A 19,671-nucleotide genomic window follows, 5' to 3' on the forward strand; every position below is an offset into this window, starting at 1 on the left:
AGAAGTACCAGGCAGGGATGGTTTCATGTCCCTATTTTACAGAGGAGGGTACTAAGGCCTGGGACGGGACTAGACCAAGTACTGTATGAGGGCAGGCACAGGGCCTGTTCTCTCCCTGTCCCCCCAGCACCGCCGGGCATGCAGTAGGCCGTTAGTGAGCTGGATGACTCATGGAGGAAGAACAACAACCAGGAAGAAATGACCTTTCTGAGGGAGGGGCTGTGGGTCAAGGGCCCAGGAGGGAGCACAGCAGAGTCCTGATTTGGGTCCCTCTCTGCCTCCACTGTGCTGTAAGAACTCAGGCACCTCCCCTTCCCTACTCCTGGGACTCAGGACCCTTAGAAAGTGGGCCCTGGAGAGGGTCCCTGGGCAGTATAAGTCACAAGACAGCTCCTCTCTGTGTGTCCAAAGCTGAGGCCCAGCAGGTTTCCTGGATTTGGGAATGCTGGCTGCCTGTGCTGCAAGGCCCCTGACCTAGCCTACTCCTGATTGACTCTTGGCCCCATAAATCACCGTGCAGCTCAGAGAAACTCGAAACAAACATCTGATTGTCCCTGATTAAATGAGACCATGAACTTCCGTCCTGCGTTGCTCAGATCCCTCTTTGCAAGCCCCAAATTAAAATTCCAGACCAGAGCAAGAGGATTTAAATTGGATTACTGGATGGGGTCCAGGGAGAGAGGAACAATGGAGTGGGGAGTGAGGGGTCCAGCCCCCCACATCGTACCCAGGCTGCAAACAAATGTGGAAAAGGAGAGAAGGACCAGAACTTGATTAAAAGCAAATTTAAAACGTAATTAAGACCAAAGCTCATCCTGAACAATTAGGACCAAGGCAGGGGGAAGGAAGGTTGTCCTCTGCTTCCTCTGGGGATATGGAAAGAAGCATCCTGTGGGCCGAGGGCCAGAGGTGCTGCAGCAGGGGGAAGCTTGTGGGTCAGGGGCGCTGGGAAGGCGAGGGCCGTGGGCTCTGTGCCTACCTTGGGAATCACGTGGGGAGTCAAGAGCCTGGCCTCGCATCAGAGTGACTTGGGTTCACATCCTGGCCTGAGGCATGCCCGAGTCTCAGTGTCCCTCCCCTCTGTGAAGTGGGCCTCCCTCACACGGCTGCTGTGGGAGTGGCCTGTGGCAGACACGCACGTGGTGAGTGCCCAATCAGTGAGTGCTCTTTCCATCATTCTTCTGTTGAGAGTAATTTGTATTTGGCGCCAACGGTGGACCAGGCCATGGGCTAGGCTGCAGATGCGGGGGGGCGGGGGGCGGGAAGGAGAGAGCCATCTGCCCTGCCTCATGGGGTGGGGTACGGCCTGGGGGGGTGCAGGTAGAGGGTTGGGATCAGAACCCAGGCCTTGGGCTCTCCCCTCCCTGCCAAGCTGTCAAGGTGGATTAGTTGTCTAGGAGTAGGGGGAGAGGAGCTTGGGGAGGGACCCCAGCGCTGTAGTGCCCAGAGAGGTTGGGCAGGGGGCTCCACGTGTGGAGAGCAGGTCAGGCATCTGTCATTGTCACCACTCAGCACCCCTCACTGAGGTGACTCTTCCTAAAGCTGGGGTGGGCCCTGAGGGCCCAAAGGATGCCTCTTCCCAAATTTATCAAAAGGTTTCAACTCAAGCTCAGGGCTGGAGGCCTGCACTTTGTAAAGTGGAGCAAAGCAAGGAAGTAGTGGGCAAATGAGGATCTGGAATGAATGGGACAGAGAGAGACAAAGAAAGGAAAGGAGGGGAGAGCACCCAGGTCAGGCCCAGTCCTAGGAAAAGCAAGGAGGACATGATGTGCTGGGTGGATGGGGCAGCAGAGTGTTTCTCACCGTCACGGGAGACACTCTTGGACCCCGCAGGGACTGCTGTCCCAGCTAAAGACTGGGCTTTGCCTCCTTCCCATGGCAGGTCCTTTCTCTAATTGTCTCCCCACCTGTGACCAGGAGATCCTGAAGGTCAGGCTGGGCTGGACTGAGCCCAGCTCTGGGTCGTCTGGATCCACACTTGGGTGGGAAGCCCTCAGGGTCCACCGCCTCTGGGCCTCTGGTCCCAGGAGGCCAGTATCTCCCTAGTCTATGATTCCAGGTCACACAGGATGAGAAGGGGACCCCAGGGGGACAGCAGGGCCCAGCTGCTGGGGAGGGGGGTCCTAGTTCTCTCCTGGGGCCTGGAAGTGGTGGGTGACTGCCCTGATCTGACCCAGCCAGGCCCCTGGCCTGAGCCTGGGTACGGCTTGTGTGGACTTGCTCATCCTTTGTTGTAACTAGTTTCACTGAGACACAATGCACATACTACAGAATTTACCCACATAAAGTATACAATTCAGTGTTGTGTTTTTTTTTTTTTTTAGCACATTCGAGTTGTGCAACCATCACCACAATCTAATTTTAGAATATTTTCATCACCCCTAAAAGGAACCCTGTACCCATTAGCAGACGTTCCTTATCCCCCACCCTTCCGCCCTCCCTTCCAGCCCTAGGCAACCACTAATGTACTTCCCATTTCTATGGATTTGCCTATTCTGGACATTTCACAGAAATGGGATCACACAATAGGTGATCTTTTGTGGCTAGCTTCTTTCACTTAGTAGAATGTTTTCAAGTCCATCCATGTCATGCGTGTCACTACTTCTTTCCTTTTGACCGGAATCTTCTTTTTGGCACAGGCTGGGGCTGAGGCCGAGGCTGCTGTGCCTCTGAACTGGGGGCAGCTTGGGCACTGTCCCTCACTTACTGCAAACCGCCCCCAGGGCACCTTGCAGCTCCAGAAGCCCCACCCCCACGCCCCGCACCTGCACTCCCTGGGGTGGGGTCTGCTGGCCTCGTACAACTAGTCAGGGCAGCCTAGCGGGGTCTGCCAACCCACAGAATGGCAGCGCCCTGGAGCTGACAGGCACAACCTCTCCAAGATTAGAGGGGGAGACTAGACTCAGAGAGAGGCAGTGAAACACTCAAGGTCACGGGCAGAGCAGGGGCTTCCACCCCTAGCATCACAGGGCTCCAGCATGCTCTGTGGGGCATTCAGGGCCACTCCACACCCCCTCCCACCAGAGCTGCAGTCCACCCTCTGTAAAGAGGAATCAGAGGACCCCAAGACTGCCCCGGGCCCCACCTTCATGCCCACGTAAGGGCCCCAAGACCCGAGATGGAGCCTCCCCGATAAAACCATCTGCTCCTGCCCTAGCTGCCCACATCCAGGTGGGCACTGCCCTTCCAGCGACGGCCCGGCCTGAATTCACATGTGTTCATGCCGGGCCAGGACGCTGCCCGGGCGGTGCAGGGCCCCTCCATCTGGCCCACCCTCAAACCGCACAACTGCACCTACCTTCAGGGCCTGCACCTTCCTGTCCAACAGGCTCTCAATGTCTCCTGCCACCTTTTCCACCAACTTCTGAGGCTCATTCTCCTGCACCTCAAACAGATTCCGGTTGTCCTTGTAGATCTAGAAGGAAGCAGAAGCCAGCAGTGAAGCCGGGGCGGTCTCACGTTCCCATGCCACAGTCCCCCCCCCTTGCATATCCTCTCTGCCCAGTACAGCCCAGCCCGTGGCCCCGCCCCAACTCTGGCTCTGGCCAACTACGAGAGCATGGACGTCTGCGGGCTGGGCCCAGTGCCCTCCTGAACTTGAAGGAAGGCTCCAGTCATAGACTCCACAGCTTGCCCTAGCTGTGGTTGGTGGGACGGGCTTGCCACTGCCATCTCTGGATTCGGGGGGTGATTCCTCCTCCAGGAGCCATGAGCGACACCCCCCTGACGAGTTTGGAGCGGCTGAGAGCAGCAGATGCGGAAGGGTGGGCTGGAGAGGAGGCAGGGTGTGCGTGTGGGGGCAGATGGAACCTATAAGCACACATTGCATACCACAAGCCTGATGACACGAAGACACTGTCACACTCACTACACAAACCGACACACTCACACATGCATCAGAAACACCTAGCTACTGCTCCCCACGGACTCAGGCATCCATACCCCTTTGTGCTGGTGCTGCCCCAGGGCACTTACAGAAACTGTAGTGGGAAGTCTGGGCACCCCTAGGGGCTCCTCTGTCATTCAGGGCACAGAATATGGGGGCAGCGACCAGGGAAAAAGGCATGTGGGGAAGACAAATCGGCCCCTCTCTCCTCCCTGGGGACCGGGTCTGCGCACACGTGCACGTGGGGGTGTAAAGCTGACAGTCTGCATCTGCATGTGTGAGTGCGTGTGTTATGGCTCAACACACACCCATCTGCGTGCAGGTGCCTGTGTGTTGGGGCTGGGGTGGGATTAGGGCCTCTAGATGAAGTCTAGGGCTTCTTTGTAAGTCACAGAAGCGAGTTCAGTGGGCCTCTTTGTTCCAGGCTAGGGTCTTGGGTGTGTGTATATGCATGAGTGTGTGCATCGTACAACCCTGCGCCTGTGCCCGTCCAGATGACCCCAGGAGGTCTGTTCTGCAAGCTGACTCCTTCACCGAGGTCACATGCCACCGCTGAACTGCTACCGTGGGGCCATGCCATCGGGCTGTGCAGACACGGAGGGATGCACAGAGACAGAAGCGGTGATGAGGACGAGATAAGGAGGTGGGAGAGGCAGCTGATGAAAGACAGACAGGCAGGAGAGATAAGGTCGGGAGAGTGACAGCGAGACGTGGGGGAGATAAGGCCTCCAGCAGTGGAGGGGGGAGGAGGTGGGGGACCGGGTGTGCCGGAGCCCTGGCCCTGCCGCCCAGCCTGCGCCCAGTAGTCCAAGGGTTAAAGTACCACACAAAGCCGGCTCAGGCAGTCTCCTCCTCCTGCCGCCCCCATCCCTCCCAGCTTTTCTTTTTGTCCTTCTCTTAGAACAAAATAATTTGTGGTGAATTCGCTCCTTCCCACAGAGCAGTGGCGATTAGAGGGTGAGGCGCGAGACCCGGGTGCAGGGCAGGGAAGATGGGGGCCCCAAGTGGGCACCAGGGCCAGGCTGCTCCCTGGGCTCCCGGGGTCATGCCTTAAGGTAGAGGCCCCCAGATGGGAGGTGGTGATGGAGACAGAGGTCAAGCAGGGGCCTGAGCCTGGGGGCGGGGGGGTCACTGGGAAATGTGGGGAGCCTGGAGCCCAGTGCCCTCTGTTGGGGCAAACTGAAGCTCAGAAACAAGAAAGGACAGGTCAAGGCTATATGACTCTGAGTGGCAAAGCCAGGTCCTCCATCCTCCCAGACCTCTCCTTCCCAGGTTTCAGAACCTTAAAGATTTATCTGTTTGTTTGGTTATTTATTTATTTATTTAGAGGGCATGAGCGGGAGGGGCAGAGGGAGAGAGAATCTCGAGATGATTTTGTGTGCTGAGTGAGGAGCCCTACATGGGGCTTGATCTCACAACCCTGAGATCACAACCCAAGCTAAAACCAAGAGTCGATCACTTAACCGACTGCGCCCCCCAAGTTTCAGGACTTTAAAAATACACCCTTTCCTAAGCATGGGCCGCTGCTAAAAATACACCCTTTCCCAAGCATGGGCCGCTGCTAAAAATACACCCTTTTCCAAGCATGGGCTGCTGGCCTGCACGGGTTTAGGCCCCATCTCAGCTACACTGGCTGAAGCCTTGGCCAAGTGCACCCTTGGCCCACTTGCACCAGCAGGGGGCGCAGCTGCCTGGCTTCTCAGGTCAGAGGATGAAGTTCCCACACCTGACTCCCCGGTCAAGGTCATTCCCAGGTGTCCCAAACAGGGCTGTCCATAGCAGTGGCAGCCCCTGATCACAGCAGCCTCCTGACAACTCTCCTCCGGGAGCCCAGGAGTTCCTTTCCACTGGGTCCAGGGTGCCCCTTGCAAACTGGCATGGTGACTGGGCCAGGGCTCAGGGGCCACAGAGGGAGTGGGTCTCCAGGTGGCAGGGTCATACCCCAGGGCTCTGAAAGGTGGCGTAAGGGCTTGAAAGCAGGCACCCTGCCAAGAGTCACCTCATCTCTGAACCTCAGTGTCTGATGGATTAAACGAGGGAAGAGCAGTCCCCACCTTGCAGGCTGATGGAGAACTGCAAAGTGCCCATGCTATTCTTGCCACTGCTATTGTTGAGGATCACCAGAATTCTGCAGGAGGAATCACAGTCCCTCCCTGCCTCCACTCTCCCTGCTGGATCTGCACACTAAGGATTCGAAGCCATTGGCTCCCACTCCTGGGCAGCTAGCTTCGGTCTCCTGGGGTTGACCCACCTCCAGCCCCACCCTCCTCCCAGGCCTCCCAGGGCAGCCCCTCTCCAGCCACCCTGTCCTTGTCTCCAACACCTCAGCCTGAGCCCTGGAGGCTACAACAGGGGGGCCTAGACACAGGGATGCCACTGATAACAGTATAGCCAAGGCCCGTTCTCTTCCCACTCACCCCAAGTACGGGGCCTGTGTGTAATGGGCCCTTGGCAAATGCATATGCCCAATTCCATGTTCAAGAGCAGAGCTCTGGGACCAGCTAGACCTCGGTCTGATTCTTGTATTTCTGCTTGCAGCTGTGCTACCCCTTGGAGTCTGGGGCTCCATCTGCCACACTTTCTTCCTGTCCCAAGGACCCTCTAAGATACCCCTCTGTTCGGCCCTGATGCCAGCATTTGAGATCTCTCCAGCCCATTGACCTGGCATGCCCCTGCAGGTTTCTGGGTCCCCAGCCCATCCTGATGCCCACTACCACACTTTTGCTCATGCTGTCCCTGCTTCCCTTCCACCCTTCCCTGCCTTTCTAAATCCTTCCTAGAGCAAAGGTAGTAAAATGGGCTAGAAGGCGTTTCTGGGGAGATGAGGGCTAAATCCTAGAACTGCAAGGGCTGGTCAAGCTACCAGCCAAGCCTGTCCCCCAATCCCAAAAGAGCCCCTGAGACAAAACAGCCCTCATTCCTTCTATCCCAAGGGCCTCACCCCTCTCAACATTCCCTTGGACCCGTTCCAACTGCTCCTGTCCCCCGGGGTGGGCCATGAGCTGGGCCCTGTGTCCCAGGGAGATCTGAGGGATAGAGTTCAGCAGATGGTCCCGCCCTGGGAGATAGGTCATGTCTTCACTGGTGCTGTCTGAGGAGGTGCTTCCTACCTACAGGCCCAGCAGGAAGCCTGGGAGAGCCCAGGGCAGACAGCATGCCCAGGGCTGGCTCTCCTAGAGCCCCAGCCTCTAGCTCTGGTCCCTGGGGCCAGCTTGGATGCAACAGACAGGCCAGGGGTACACCGGGTGCGGGGCACGGGCACCGGGTACACTCAGCCACCGCAGCAGGACTGCACGCCCGCCGGTGCCCTTGGCCCAGCAAGCTCATTGGAAAAACCCAACAGCTCCCACAGGAGCGCAGCCTCCGAGCCCCCCCGCCCCCGCCACTGCACAGGGCGCTGGCCTACAGGTTGTGGCAGTTTGACACCAGCCATGATGGGGGAGGGGGAGGCAGGGGCTCCGTTCCACAGAGACGGTGAATAGTAGTGGGACAGGCCAGCAGACTAGCAGCCAAGCTGGCTGGAGCCAGGGGAGCATGTAGGGGAGGGGCGGGGTAGGGGAACAGGGAGAACAAGGGACAGTAATTCAGGAGGCAACTTGCAGCCCCTCGTTCCCAGGAGTCCCTGGCTCCCCTCCCTTGCACCCGATACCTGTGGCCTCCTCCCCTTGCGGGCACCTCCTCCCGTCAGTCATGGAGACCTGTCCGTCCACCTCTTCCCTCATCGCCTCACCTCCCTCCCGGTTCCCGCCCCCACCACCAGGTGCGGGCCCCAACCCCAACCCCAGCGCTCTCTCAGCTCTAGTGATTCTTTAGTTAAGCAACATTTCCAGCCAGCCTTTCGGCCTAAGGATTTCCAGGGCTTGTGGAGGCCCCAGAACCTCAGCCCAGCCCCCCTGCGTTCCTGGGTGGCTCCACATAAAGACGAGGTGAACCTAGAGGACACGTGGAAGAACGGCGACCTTGGACAGGAAGCCCAGGGATACACAGGGGGGCGGATGGAGCCAGCCTCACCCCCACAGCTCCCAAGAGTCCTGACTAGGAGTGGGGTCAAGTTCTGAGGTACCTGGGAACAAAGAGCCACCCCAGGAGACAACAGGCCCCAGGACCAGTGACCTGGACAGCACCCCCGTCAGACTGGAGAGAGGCACGTTGCTAAGTCCCAGAAAGCCGGCGGCAGTGGGGCCTAGCCCTGAGCCAGCACCCAACCTGCCCAGCGAGAGGAGGAAGGTGAGGAGGGGAAGCAGAGGAGGGCAAAGTCGGGAAGAGGGAGGATGGAGGCCCCAGGAACGGCCCTGTTCCCCGAGAGCTGGCTCTGGCCACCCTGGGGCAGATGTTTTCACACTTGACCTCACTGATCCTGGACAACCCGAAGAGGGACTCTTCATGCCCATTCAGTGGACAGGCCACTGAAGGCCAGAGAGCTGAAGTTATACAGCAGAGCTCAGATTCAAACCGGATCTATCTGACCCCAAGCCCTTGCTTCAGGTCCCACTCTGTGCAGTCGGGTTTCCCCCACTTATTCCCATACTTGAAGGTGAAGGAGCACAAGGGATCAGCTGGGGGTTTTGGGGGCGGGCCAGGGTCACACAGAAGGCCTGAGGCCCATGGGAGGCAGGAGAGACATTCTGGAGGGGAGGAGGGGCAGACTGGCAGAATCAGCCTGATCAGCTAACCAACCACCCAACCCTAGGAGTAAAAACAGACTCATGTGAGGCTCCTCTCCTGCAGCGAAGGTGAACAGGCCCTAATCTCTGGAAAATTAAATCAGAAAGAAAATGGAACGAGAAAGATTTGACACAGGCTGGGCCCTGCTGCTGGCTGTGTCCTCATAGGCTCAGGCTGAGCTGGGTGTTCCGCTAGCCGGGTGCCCCAGCACCCTGGCCCCCTCCCACCACCCAGGTTACTGGGCAGGGCACAAGCAGGATTGTGCAAGTGGAGCCCCACAATATGACCCCAGAGGATTTGCTCTTCTCTAACAAGCCCCCTCTATGCCAGTCATATCTTAGTGTCTGGTCCCTGGTCTTGAAAGGAGCCGCTAGTGGGGGTCCTAACTTCATGCCCAACAGGCCCCTGGAGGGAGAGCAGCAAGTGGGCCAGAGATGGTGGGCTGGGCCCCCCTAGGCTGGCCCACAGGGCAAGCACTGGAAAGGCCATAGGGGTTGGGACTGGAGACAGGGGTCAGCTGCTGGAATGCAATACACTTGTGCCAGGGATCAGGAGCGCCTTGGGTAGGATGACAGGGGGCTCACGGTGGCTTAGGGACCCTGAGCTGGGACAGGAGGTGGGGGAGACTGATAGTGATTAGATCAAGGACCCCAGCCAGTCAGGGCAAAGCTGGGCTCGGGGCCCCTGCCCTTACTCCTTCCCCTGCCTTTGTGGGGAAAATCAAGGGTACTGACATAGCTGCTAATCACCCTTGAAGACCACAGGATGGAGGGAGTAGCCGGGTGCCCTGTGGTCCCCTCCCACTGACAGCACCCAGGACAGATCCAGGACAGGCTGCGGCTCCTGGGATTTTCCTGAGCTCCACAGCCCAGCTCCTGACGGCATGAGGGGGACTGTCCCACAGTGCATGCAGAAAAACCCTAACCCAGCTTTGGAGACACGCCAGGCCCTGGTCTATGTGTGTGACCGACAGCCCCCCGGGGCCGGGGTGTAGCCCCTCCCTCGCCTACCCAGTGCGGGACTTATGTAGAGCAAGGGCAAGGGACCCTCAGAGCACACGGTCAGTGCACGGGCAGGGATTACGTGCCACTTGCTCGCATGTTCCCCAGCTGCTGACGTTCCCCAGCTGTCAGGGCAGTTCTCATGTGGCCGTGCCACTCTGCCACCGTCCTGTGGTGGGCGGGCTCCATAGTTAGCTGTCTATGGTGTCATGTCACAAGCAGGGTTTGTACATTGTGATGCTGGCTGCCACATGATTAACATTCATACTGAATAGGGATTTCCTGGAACGAACCCCGTTTAGAGGGAGTCACAGACACTACCCAGGCCATGACAATGCGGCCCTGTGTGGGCTACAATGGAGAACACGAAGGCAGTGTGGGGGCAGGGAGGAGGGCTCCTGGCCTGGCCTCCAGGAGCAGGTCAGGATGTGACCCTCCTGGGTCGGTGGCCCATCAATTGCTCTGCTGCCCCCCCACCCCTGCCCCCACATCCTTACACGCCACATTCATGCCACAGGCTTTGGGGCCCTCTTAAGCCTGGTGCAGCAGAAATGGACCAGATCTTGTCCCTGCCCTCCTGGGACTCACCATCCAGAGGGGAAGATGTCCCTTCAGACTGCTAAGGGCAGAGGGGTGGCAACAGGGAGAGGCAGGCAGGAGACACTGGGGATGGGGCTGGCCTGCTTGGGAGGGGGCCGTCCAGGAAAAGACGGGGATGGCTTTACAGGGGAGAGCCTGAAAGGGTGGGTGGGAGTCTGCCGGACTTGGGGGTGGCCGGGGGATAAGGGAGTGGGCAGGAGGAGTGGCAGGTGCAGAGGCTGGGAGGAGGGAGAGTCAGTGGGCTCCTCAGCAGCAGGAGCACAGGGGCTTGTGCAGGGCAGAAGGGAGACTGGCGGACAGATTCTGAGCAGAAAGGGAGGTTGATACCCAGGAGGCTCAGGGGAGGGACAGTGTGGCCTAGATCATAAGGTGAGAGGGCCCTGGTGGCTCAGTGACCCCTCGGCCCCCCAGAGGCAGCTGCTAGGGGCTCTCACCGGCAGATTTCCCTTCGAAAAAGTCACAGGGGCACAAAGCCCCCGCCGCCACCCCCAGCAACGCCTCCCTGTTTTTAAAGTTAAAGTTTAGTTGACTGTCATCCATTACCGCAATTAGTACATTATGTCTAATTATGCAATTAGTGTAAAAAGTGCACTTGCTGCTGAGAATGGGAAATTACGCTGCCTCGTTACGCTGTAAAATCCATGTCATAAAAAGGCTCGGTCTCTTGTTTTTCAAAAGACACAAAACCCAACACAAAACAATAAACCAAATCCTCCCAGCTGAGCTAGGGCCAGTCTGCGTGGCCCTCCCTGCACTTGCCCCCACGCAGACCCCACCTCTGTGAGGCCACAGCATGCGCCCCAGGGCAAGGCCTGAGCCACAAAGACAGGCTGTGTGTGTGTGGGGGGGGGGGGGCGGGGATCCATTCCTGGGTGTGGTCCGTCTTCAGCCTCTGAAATAGACGTGAATTTCTAAGCTGACTTTAAAACCATGGTAATCCTGATTATCCATCCATTATTCCAGACTTGACTTGGAACAAGGCCTCCGCGTTAAGGCCTATGTATTTCAGGTGAGAGCAGTCCTGGAGGAGCATGGCTCCACCCAGCTCCAAGAACAAATCCTTTCTCCAAGGTTCCTAAGGGCACAACTCTGAGGTTCCTGATGGCGCCTGTGAGGACAGGGGCATTTTCCAGCTCAGGGGTAACTGGAGGAACTTTCCCACACTCCAGGCTTCCAAGCCCTGGGGACGCTGCCTGGATAGCTAGGGAGCTCCCCGTCACAGGAAGCATGGAAGCCCAGCCGTCAGGGGTGCTGAGCAGGAATTCACTCATGGTTACCCTGCACAGCTTCTGGACTCTCAGCTGCCGTCACTAGATAGCAGCATTCCCATGGCTGTGCACCTATGCAAAGCTTGTAGTCTGTGACTTTCTCCCCTAGGTTCTGGCTCCCTTGGTGGTCAAGCAAATAGTTTGGGGATAGGTGGGAGGTGAGAAAGGAATCTGACAGGGTAGGGGGCTGTCTCGCTACCACAGAGGTGACAGTGCCAAATGGCCAAGTCCATGGGGGCTGGGAGGGCACACTCCAACGTCCCTGACTGCCCATGTCGGCACTGGGCACTTGTGTATCTCCAAAGGGTGATGCAGTGCCACGGAGACTCCTTCCCAGCCAAGAATCTGCCCTGACCTCGCGGAGATGATGCATGAACCTCCCACGGCTGCCACTGCCCAGCCCAGACAGGGTGCTCACAGAGCGGAGAGCCGGAAACCTGGAGCCCCAGCATCCTAGGGCCCATGGGGCATTGCAACTCCACCCACCTGTACCGTGCACCCATTAGTTTTGGGTGTGCCCAGGTGTCTGGGTGCTGTCCACACCCCAGTGGAAAGTGCTCACTGAGAAGGCAGCTGGAGTGTGGGGATGGAGGGGGCCTGGACCTTACTAGAGGGACACCTGTTGCCCAAACACAAGGCATGGGTCGCTGACAGTTCCAGCCTCCAGGCCTTTGTCTACTCAGGTGCTCTTGAAGAGCAGGGGAGTGTGTCACAGCCCAGCCACGTGGACACCAGAGGAGACTCTTAGGGCCCCTGGCCTCCGGATTTGCTCCAGGGTAGCATCAGGAGTGGGGGCCTGGAGCCCGAGGTGAATGGAGCTGCAGGCAGATCTGGGGCCCCTGCTGGCTCCCAGCCCCGAGCTGGGAGCCACCGGCTGTTGAGGCAGCTGGGAGGGAAGCTGTGCCCAGCACACCAGCCGGCACGGGGGAGTGTGAGTAAACACACCCGCGCTTCCCAACTCGTGCGGCTGGTGTGGGCGCCCGTGTTTATGGGAAACAGGTTGTTTGTGCCAGCGTCTGGGTCCTCTTGCCACCCACCCTGGCTCAGCTCTCTCCGGCTGCCTCCCCGCCCCATGGGCTCTGCCTTCCTTCCCCCAGGACTCCTCAGCCTCTCAGCTTGGAGACAGCAGCGATGACAGGCCCTCCCCTCCAGGTGGTGAGACAGGGCTCAGCGCTTCACCCACCGAGTCAGAACAATCCCCAAAAGCAGGCATGGTTATCGTCCCCATTTTACAGCTGAAGAAACCAAGGCTCTGGCAGCTGGAGAAATAAATGGGCTGGAGATGAGGCTGGGGGAGGAGTCCATGACACTGGGCTTCTCTCAGGCTCCAGTCATCAGTTCCAGGCCCTAGGGTGCCAGAAACCCCCACCCCCACTCCCACCCCCAAGCCTGGGTCACCACCTTGAGGAGCCCTGGCCCAGCATGGCCTTAGATCTGGACCCTGCCCTCAGAGCTGGGCGCACGGCCCCTTTCTCCTACACAGGGCCTGGTCACCGGCCTGCCATCTGGCCTCTTCAGTCCCTTCGCCCCGTGAGCCTGTCTTGGGCCCTATTAGGCCCTACCTCCTGCCTCTCGGGGGCGAGAGTCCTGGCAGGCCAGGGTGCAGGGCTCTGGGAGTCAGGGTGGGCAGGGGCTCCAGCAGACCCTTGGCGGCCCAGGGAGGTTTCCTAATCATTTCGTGGCTCTGGCTGTTATAGAGATCTCATCTAAGTGACTGTCCCTCAGTCCAGAGTGGCAGAAACTTACCCCCATAATCACCCTGATGAGATGGGTTTGAGGCTGGGCCTGAGGCACAGAGCAAAGGACTAAGCCTGCTTCCTCTGCCCACATCACCTCCACTGTACACTTCCAGCAGGGGGGGCAACCCTCTTCAGGGTCTGGGACAGGTCTCTCAGGGACCCCAGAATGACCAGAAACCGACCCTGTTCTGAGAGTCCCCAGGCAGGCTTCCTGGGGAGGGGGGGCGCAGGTTCACCTGATTTTTCTTTATCCATACCCCTCACTGACCCGTGACAAGGGCACCAGGAGGTGCTCAGCAGCCGGGCAGCTTCTTATCTCACAGGTGAAGAAACTGAAGTGGCAAAGGGTCAGAATCTGTCCAAAGGGGAGCCCTTCCCATCCCCGGAGCCCCTTCCCCTTGCAGCTGAGAACGGCTAAAAAGCTGTGGCCCGAATCCTGGCCCTGCTCTTTACCAGCCGCTCGGCTTGGCACGAGCCTTGGCCTTCAGCATCCACACAGCCTTGAGCTGCCTCAGCCAGGCCCTGTGGGGGTGTTCCTCAATGATGAAAGGTCAAATGCAAGGTGCTGATGGCTTCTCTTGGGGCCTCCTTCCAGGGCTGCTCCCAAGGCCCTGAGAGATTTCCCTGCTCCACGCTGTCCTGAGGGGCCAGACTTTCTAGGCCTTGCAGGCTGGAAAGCTGCCTTTTGCTCCTGAGACTCACTGCTGAAGATGTCATCGAATAGTGACAGTAGTGATCACAAGGAGAGGCCCTCAGGCCAGTTGCTTTTGTGAAAACATGAGAGTCAGGTATGGGGGAGAAAGAGGCATAAGTAAGGCCAGGAGATAGGTCGTGGCCTCCCATGGTATCAAGGGCCCGTTTGGGGGCAAGGTCATTGCAGGTTCCTGCCCCAGCCCTGTGCACACATTGTAGGTCCAGGCGCACACGCCAGACCTTGCAGACCAGCTCACACACACACCGACCTCACCACATTCAGGCCCAGTGCCCAGGAAGCTGCTCTGGACCTTGTCGGGCCTCACACTTAGGCTCACAGAGAAAACACTGAAGCCTGGATGGGTCCTTTGGCTGTCATGGGATGTCACCGGGTGAAGCCCTGTGGGTTTCCATCCGTACCTCAAAAGGGGGTCTGCAGCCATCTGAAGTGTTTGTTTGTTTGTTTGTTTGTTTTTCATCTGAAACGTTCTAAGCAGTGAAGCTTCTCTGGCCCCAGAAGGTTGGGGCTACCTGAAGGTCGTGGCCCTAAATCCTCCTGATGGACACGGCCCTGGAGAGGCTCCTAACAGCGAGGGCTCTGGGTCTGGTGGGGGCAAGGACACGTCTGACTGACAGTGGCTTCTGGATCAGGTCCCTAGGAGGGTCACTGTGCTCAAGTGTCAGGCGCTGAGAAGGCAGTGGGTGCCAGAGCCGAGCGGGAGCCTGCCCACGGTGAGTGTGCAAGTGAGGGTATGAGGGAGCACAGCCGCGCCGGGCTAGCTCATCCACGTCCCGCAGCAGCGCCCCCCAACCCATCTTTGTCCTCCTCATTTTTCTTTTATTTTTCTCCTACTTCCAATTTATAGGCTCTTCTTGAATTTTATGTATCTCTGTAAGTGCCCTTAAATCTTTGGGAGCATCCGTCAGAAGCATACATAAACAAACAGTGCTTGGACATGGAGGCCTTGCACACGCTGAAGCCACACACACGGAGGATAGGCACATACCAGGGACATGTGTGCACCAAGGACATGCCCATGCTGGGGACACATGCCAGAGGGTACCCCTTCTCTCCCATCATTCCCAGGCCCTCCTGAGCCCTCCGAGGAAAGTTCCCACATTTGGCCAGGAAAACTTCAGAGAGGTCAGCACACGAGGGTTTCCCAGAGGTAGGGGGTTGGTGATCTCCACGCCCCTCCCAGCTGGGTGCTCCTGAGCCGGCCTGGCCCTTCTCTGCACCTTAGGTTCCCCTCATTGCACTGTGGGGAGGGAAGGGCAATGCTCGGGGCGCCCGGCTCCAGGCTCTCTCTCCATAAGTGCGAGAACCCAGTGGCCACCGGGGCCAGCATTTGTCTTCACTGTGTCTGCGTGCAGTGTTTGCCGTGCAAACGAACTGTGCAAACAGGACCTGGTGCCCGGCCACACAGGCGAACACCGCAAGGGTCCTTGGTCTGAACAGCCATGAACTTCGAAGTGAGAGTGCTGTGCTCAGGGGAGGCAGATGCTGTTTGGGCTCCCCCTCCAGGTGGGCCTCCTCCTCGGTGCCCAGCTTTGGGGGCTGCTTGATGGCCATCTGTTTGTTGTATTGAACCCTCACAAGCTCCAGTTGTCGTCCCCATTTCACAGACAAGGCCACTGAGGCACAGAGTAATTGGTGGAGCTGGGAGTCAATGACTGCTACACAGACTAACCACACACTGGAGCAGGTTCCAGACCCATGTTCCAGACCCCCACACCCCCTTCTCCCACCAGCTGGTCTCCGTTCCACCCTCCACAGCCCCAACCCTGCCCCCCAGGTCCCCTCCTCTGGGAAGCCTCTCTGAATGCCCCCCCCTGCTAAATCCATGGGGCCTCTTGCCTGGGGGCTATGGACATCATTGGGGGTCAGCTAACTCAGGTGTTTGCAAACCTTGCCCTGTTTTAAATGTTCCGAGAGAGCTCATCTTTCAAAGGCACCTGGGTGAATCCTCATGGAAATGCAGCCCCTTCAGGACAACAAGTCCCCTAATTCATCTGCCCAGGATCATCCACTCAGATCGATGCATGGTGCCAACCGAATCCTCAGTGGCCCCACCAGCACCCAAAGGACCCATCAGACTCTGAGGCCTCTCTGTCATTTGCCCAGCCGGCCTGCCCAGTGGGGATGTGGGGAGGACAAGGAAGATCCGCACTAGACCCAGGGGTGGGCACGCCCCAAAGGGGCGCTTCTACCTGCAGGAAACCATCCTGGCCTTGGAAGTCTGGAAGTCTAGGACCTCAGGATACAGATGGGTAAACTGAGGTCTAAGAGGGAGGGGTGAGCAGCAGGGCAAGGCCAGGAAGACCCAGGTTCCAGCTGCTGGCACCTCCTTCTGTGTTTGGGAGGAGTGGGAATGGATGGGCAAGAGAGACTGTCCCCTTGGCCGGGGACTGGAAGACAGAGGCAGAGGCGAACGAGCAGCGAGGCTCAAGGCCTGTGAAGAAAGCTGCTGGGCAGGGCTGTCTAGTGGCCGGACAGAGGCAGCTTTGTCTTCCACCCTCCCTGGAGCCTCGGGTGTGAACTCTCTGAGAACCGTGGGGTCACCTGGCAGACCGGGAGTGGGAGGTCTGGGCCTCTGTCCCTTCTGCCCCCCACGTTCCTCGGGCCTACGGGCCCACCAGGTCTCAGCGGCATTGATGCTCTGGGCTCCCGCGTCCTCTGCTCTGCGACCTCCAGCAGAAGGGAGGGACGCCTGAGCTTCCAGCTCTGTCAAGGGCTCCCTGAGCAAGCAGGCGATGAGGGCAATGATGCCAGCAAGACAAGAGCGGAACAAATTGCCCCAATTATGTAAGGCGGCCCTATTTCCTCCTTAGCAGACCAGAGAGGAGACCAGGGAAGCTATGTTCTCCACCCCACCCCCGCCCATGCCACTGGGCCTGCTGGGAGACCCTCACAGGGGCCCACTCATAGGGCCCAGGTCACCGGAGGTGCTGGGGAAGGAGCTTGGCGAAGGACTCCACGGCTCCCTTCCTGAGGCCTGCAGGATGGGATCGAGGCAAGAGGCCTGGGTCTGTCCTGTTCAGTCACTGTTCCTTGAGTGTCTCTGAGTGTATCCTAGGCCCCTGCTTCTTTTCTTGCCTGTACACTGGGGTGGGCAGTCCTTACCCCAGGCCTCTCCCCTGCCCTGGCCGCCATGGAGCCCTAGGGAACTCGGAGCCTTTCCAGAATCCAACTACAGGCCCTACCCTGCCATATCTCCACTGGGATGTGCTCAGATCTGCTCTTCTTAGTGCCCCATTGGGGCCCAAGCAGGAAGCCCCTTCCTCCAGGCTCTAGAACGAGGCTAAGATGCCAGACAGCCACGTCCTCAGCATGGCTTCTGGACGGCCCTTGCCATGAACACAGTCTGGCCTCCACTACCCCCTACCCCCCTGCCAGGGCCTAGACACCTCTGAGTTGCTGTCTCTTTCTCCATCTTGGGACAGTGCCCCCGGGGAGCACTGAAGACGCCCCAGGCCAAGGCCCTAAGGTAGTGCCCTGCTTCTCAGCCCCACCTTGGCACAGGGAGTCTCTGCACAGGCCCCTCTTCCAGCCGGCAACTGGCTGTGCCCTGTCCCAGAAGGCCGGCCTGCCAAGCCAGCTGGGAAAGCCCTCCTACACGGCCCCGTGCTTTGCTGGGCTGCCAACATGTCGCGAAGCCCCGGCTATCAGGCTCTTTGAGTTTACGGTGCTAGCAGGTTAGGGTTGCTAACCCGCAAATTTATCTCCTGCCATAAATGCACGCGATGCAGGAGCCCGTGTATGTGCCTGAGTGCGTGTCTGTACATGTATGTTGGGAGGCATCATGTGTTGTGTACAGCAGAGTATGTTCACAAAAGGGGGATGGTGTTCCTGGGAGTGTGCAATGCACGCCTAAGCACGTGTTCCAGGGTGTGTGTCCTGGGTATGTGTGTGTCCAGAAGCACATATCCGAGTGTGCATTCATCCAGGCTCACTACAAATGAGGCAGATGCATCCTTCCCTGAGGGCAGCCCGAGTCCCCTGTCCCTCTGCTCAAGCACAGCACACAGTAGGCCTCAGGGAACATCTGTGTGCACATTGTGCACATGACAGACCCGGGGAGTCCTTGAGTGGTCCTTCGTCTTCCTGCCTGTCATCTCAGAGGCACTAGAGCCCAGCCCTGCTTACATATCCACACCGGGCTGGTGCCTCCTTCCGGCCACTGGACCCCATAGACGCAGAAGCCCCCACCCCCCCACCCCCGTATGATCTGCCAGGCTGCAGCAGAGAGAGCCCCAGGGCACAAATTCCTTCCCATGCCTGTGTGTGGGGGTGGCAACAGAACTGCAGGATGAGGTGATCCTTCCTCCCCACCCCCACTCCCAGACAAGAGGATCTAGAAACACCATGAAAACAATTGATCTCCTTGCTGATAGTGGGTAAGAAAAAATTACCTCTCTCTAAACACTAAAAATAAAGCCCAGTTTCCTAAAAGCGGGGCTCTCAGCCCATGGCTTTAGCGAGGTTTTGTTGCTAATTCCAAATGTGGATTTGTTGGAGAAGCTGGTGCTAACCCTTGGCTGCCTCACTGAGGGGCTCAGCCTTGGGGCACGATGGTGCCCCCCCCAGGATCCAAGCCCAGATCTTGGCCATGCAGTGAGCCCAGATGTTGCTATCCCAGGCAGGCGGGAAGAGGGCAGCAGGAACCGGATCCATATGCCGCTTGTGCCCGGCTAATGGGCTGACAAATTAGCAGGTCTCCCCTCTAAGAGGTGATGAATGAGCAGCCGCCCAGGAGAGCTGGGGGACGGGCCACCTCCCCAGCAGTACTCCTTGGGCTCAGCCCTGACTTGGCATCTAGGGGTTGCCCAGGCCAGAACCAAGACTCTTGAGGGGTGAGGGTTGGCAGCTGCAGGGGGGGGTGATTGTGGGTATGAGCAGGGGGAAGGAAAAGAGGGCATAGGAAGGTAAAACCCCAGCCTTGGAGGATGTCCCCAAATGGGCCCAAGCCAGGGAGGCCCGAATCCCCTGGGCTGCTGACATGCTGTGTGAAGGGCACCACTGAGGAGGGGGTTAAAGCGCTGCTAACCGTTTTCAGCCTCCTCTTGAAGATCATTGTCACTGCACACACAACAGCCCGAGCGCCTTGACGAGAGAGAGGCGGCTGGTCCATGGGCAGGCCTGCCATGTGGGAGCCCATGCCCCGAGGACTGATTGGGATAGGGAGAGACCTGAGCCACCCACGGAGCAGGGCTGCATCTCCCACAGAACTACAGGAGGGCAGGCTCCTAGGCTGACAAGGGCTGTGGAGACACGCTGGCAGAGGTGAGGAGCCCTGTGGGGAGGGGTCCAGGGCGCCTGAGTCAAAAGCAAAGTGCGATCCCATCACAAACTCAGATCCCAGAGTTAGTGGAGCCCCCCTCACGGAGAGGGTCAGCCTCAGCCAGTCCCCTCGGCAGGGGGTGGGGGGTGGTTGGATCAAACAATCTTATTTGTCCTTTCTGACCCGAGAGCCCAATATCCTTGATTTGCTCCCCAAATCCTTATATGGTCCCCCTCCTCCATGTACTCAGAACATCTAAAATGGGACAGGATTTGCACATTGTTTTGACAGAAGTTGCCCTGGCTCCCTTGGAACGCTGTCCCACCAGGAAAGGCAGCCCCTGACCCAGGTCTTCTGTGGGCTCCCTGTCCAAACAGCCCCAAGCCCCCTGCTTGTACTGCCACCCCCCAGTCCGCCCCCACCCCGTGTAAACAGAACCCGCCCGCTCTCTCCCAGGGGCTGCTAATTCCTCACCAGAACTGCTCGGACGTGAAATTGGAGTGAGACAATGTGTGTTTAAGGAAATGAATCTCGCAT

General features: G+C 58.5%; 1 protein-coding gene across 8 annotated transcripts in view; it reads right to left on the reverse strand.

Annotated features, from left to right (window-relative positions):
* CACNA2D2 (calcium voltage-gated channel auxiliary subunit alpha2delta 2) overlaps positions 1-19,671 on the reverse strand; it is a 140,579-nt gene that overhangs the window by 64,780 nt on the left and 56,128 nt on the right. For all 8 annotated transcript variants that reach the window (XM_025885238.2, XM_073901254.1, XM_073901255.1 and 5 more), the window contains exon 3: positions 3,299-3,415. In XM_025885238.2, the coding sequence (XP_025741023.1) occupies positions 3,299-3,415 (117 nt within the window). The remainder of the gene's footprint in view (positions 1-3,298; positions 3,416-19,671) is intronic.

The sequence above is a fragment of the Callorhinus ursinus genome, unplaced genomic scaffold (assembly GCF_003265705.2).
Source record: "Callorhinus ursinus isolate GAN/ISIS: 27379988/994484 unplaced genomic scaffold, GSC_fseal_2.0 scaffold15, whole genome shotgun sequence".
Taxonomy (NCBI): Eukaryota; Metazoa; Chordata; class Mammalia; order Carnivora; family Otariidae; genus Callorhinus; species Callorhinus ursinus.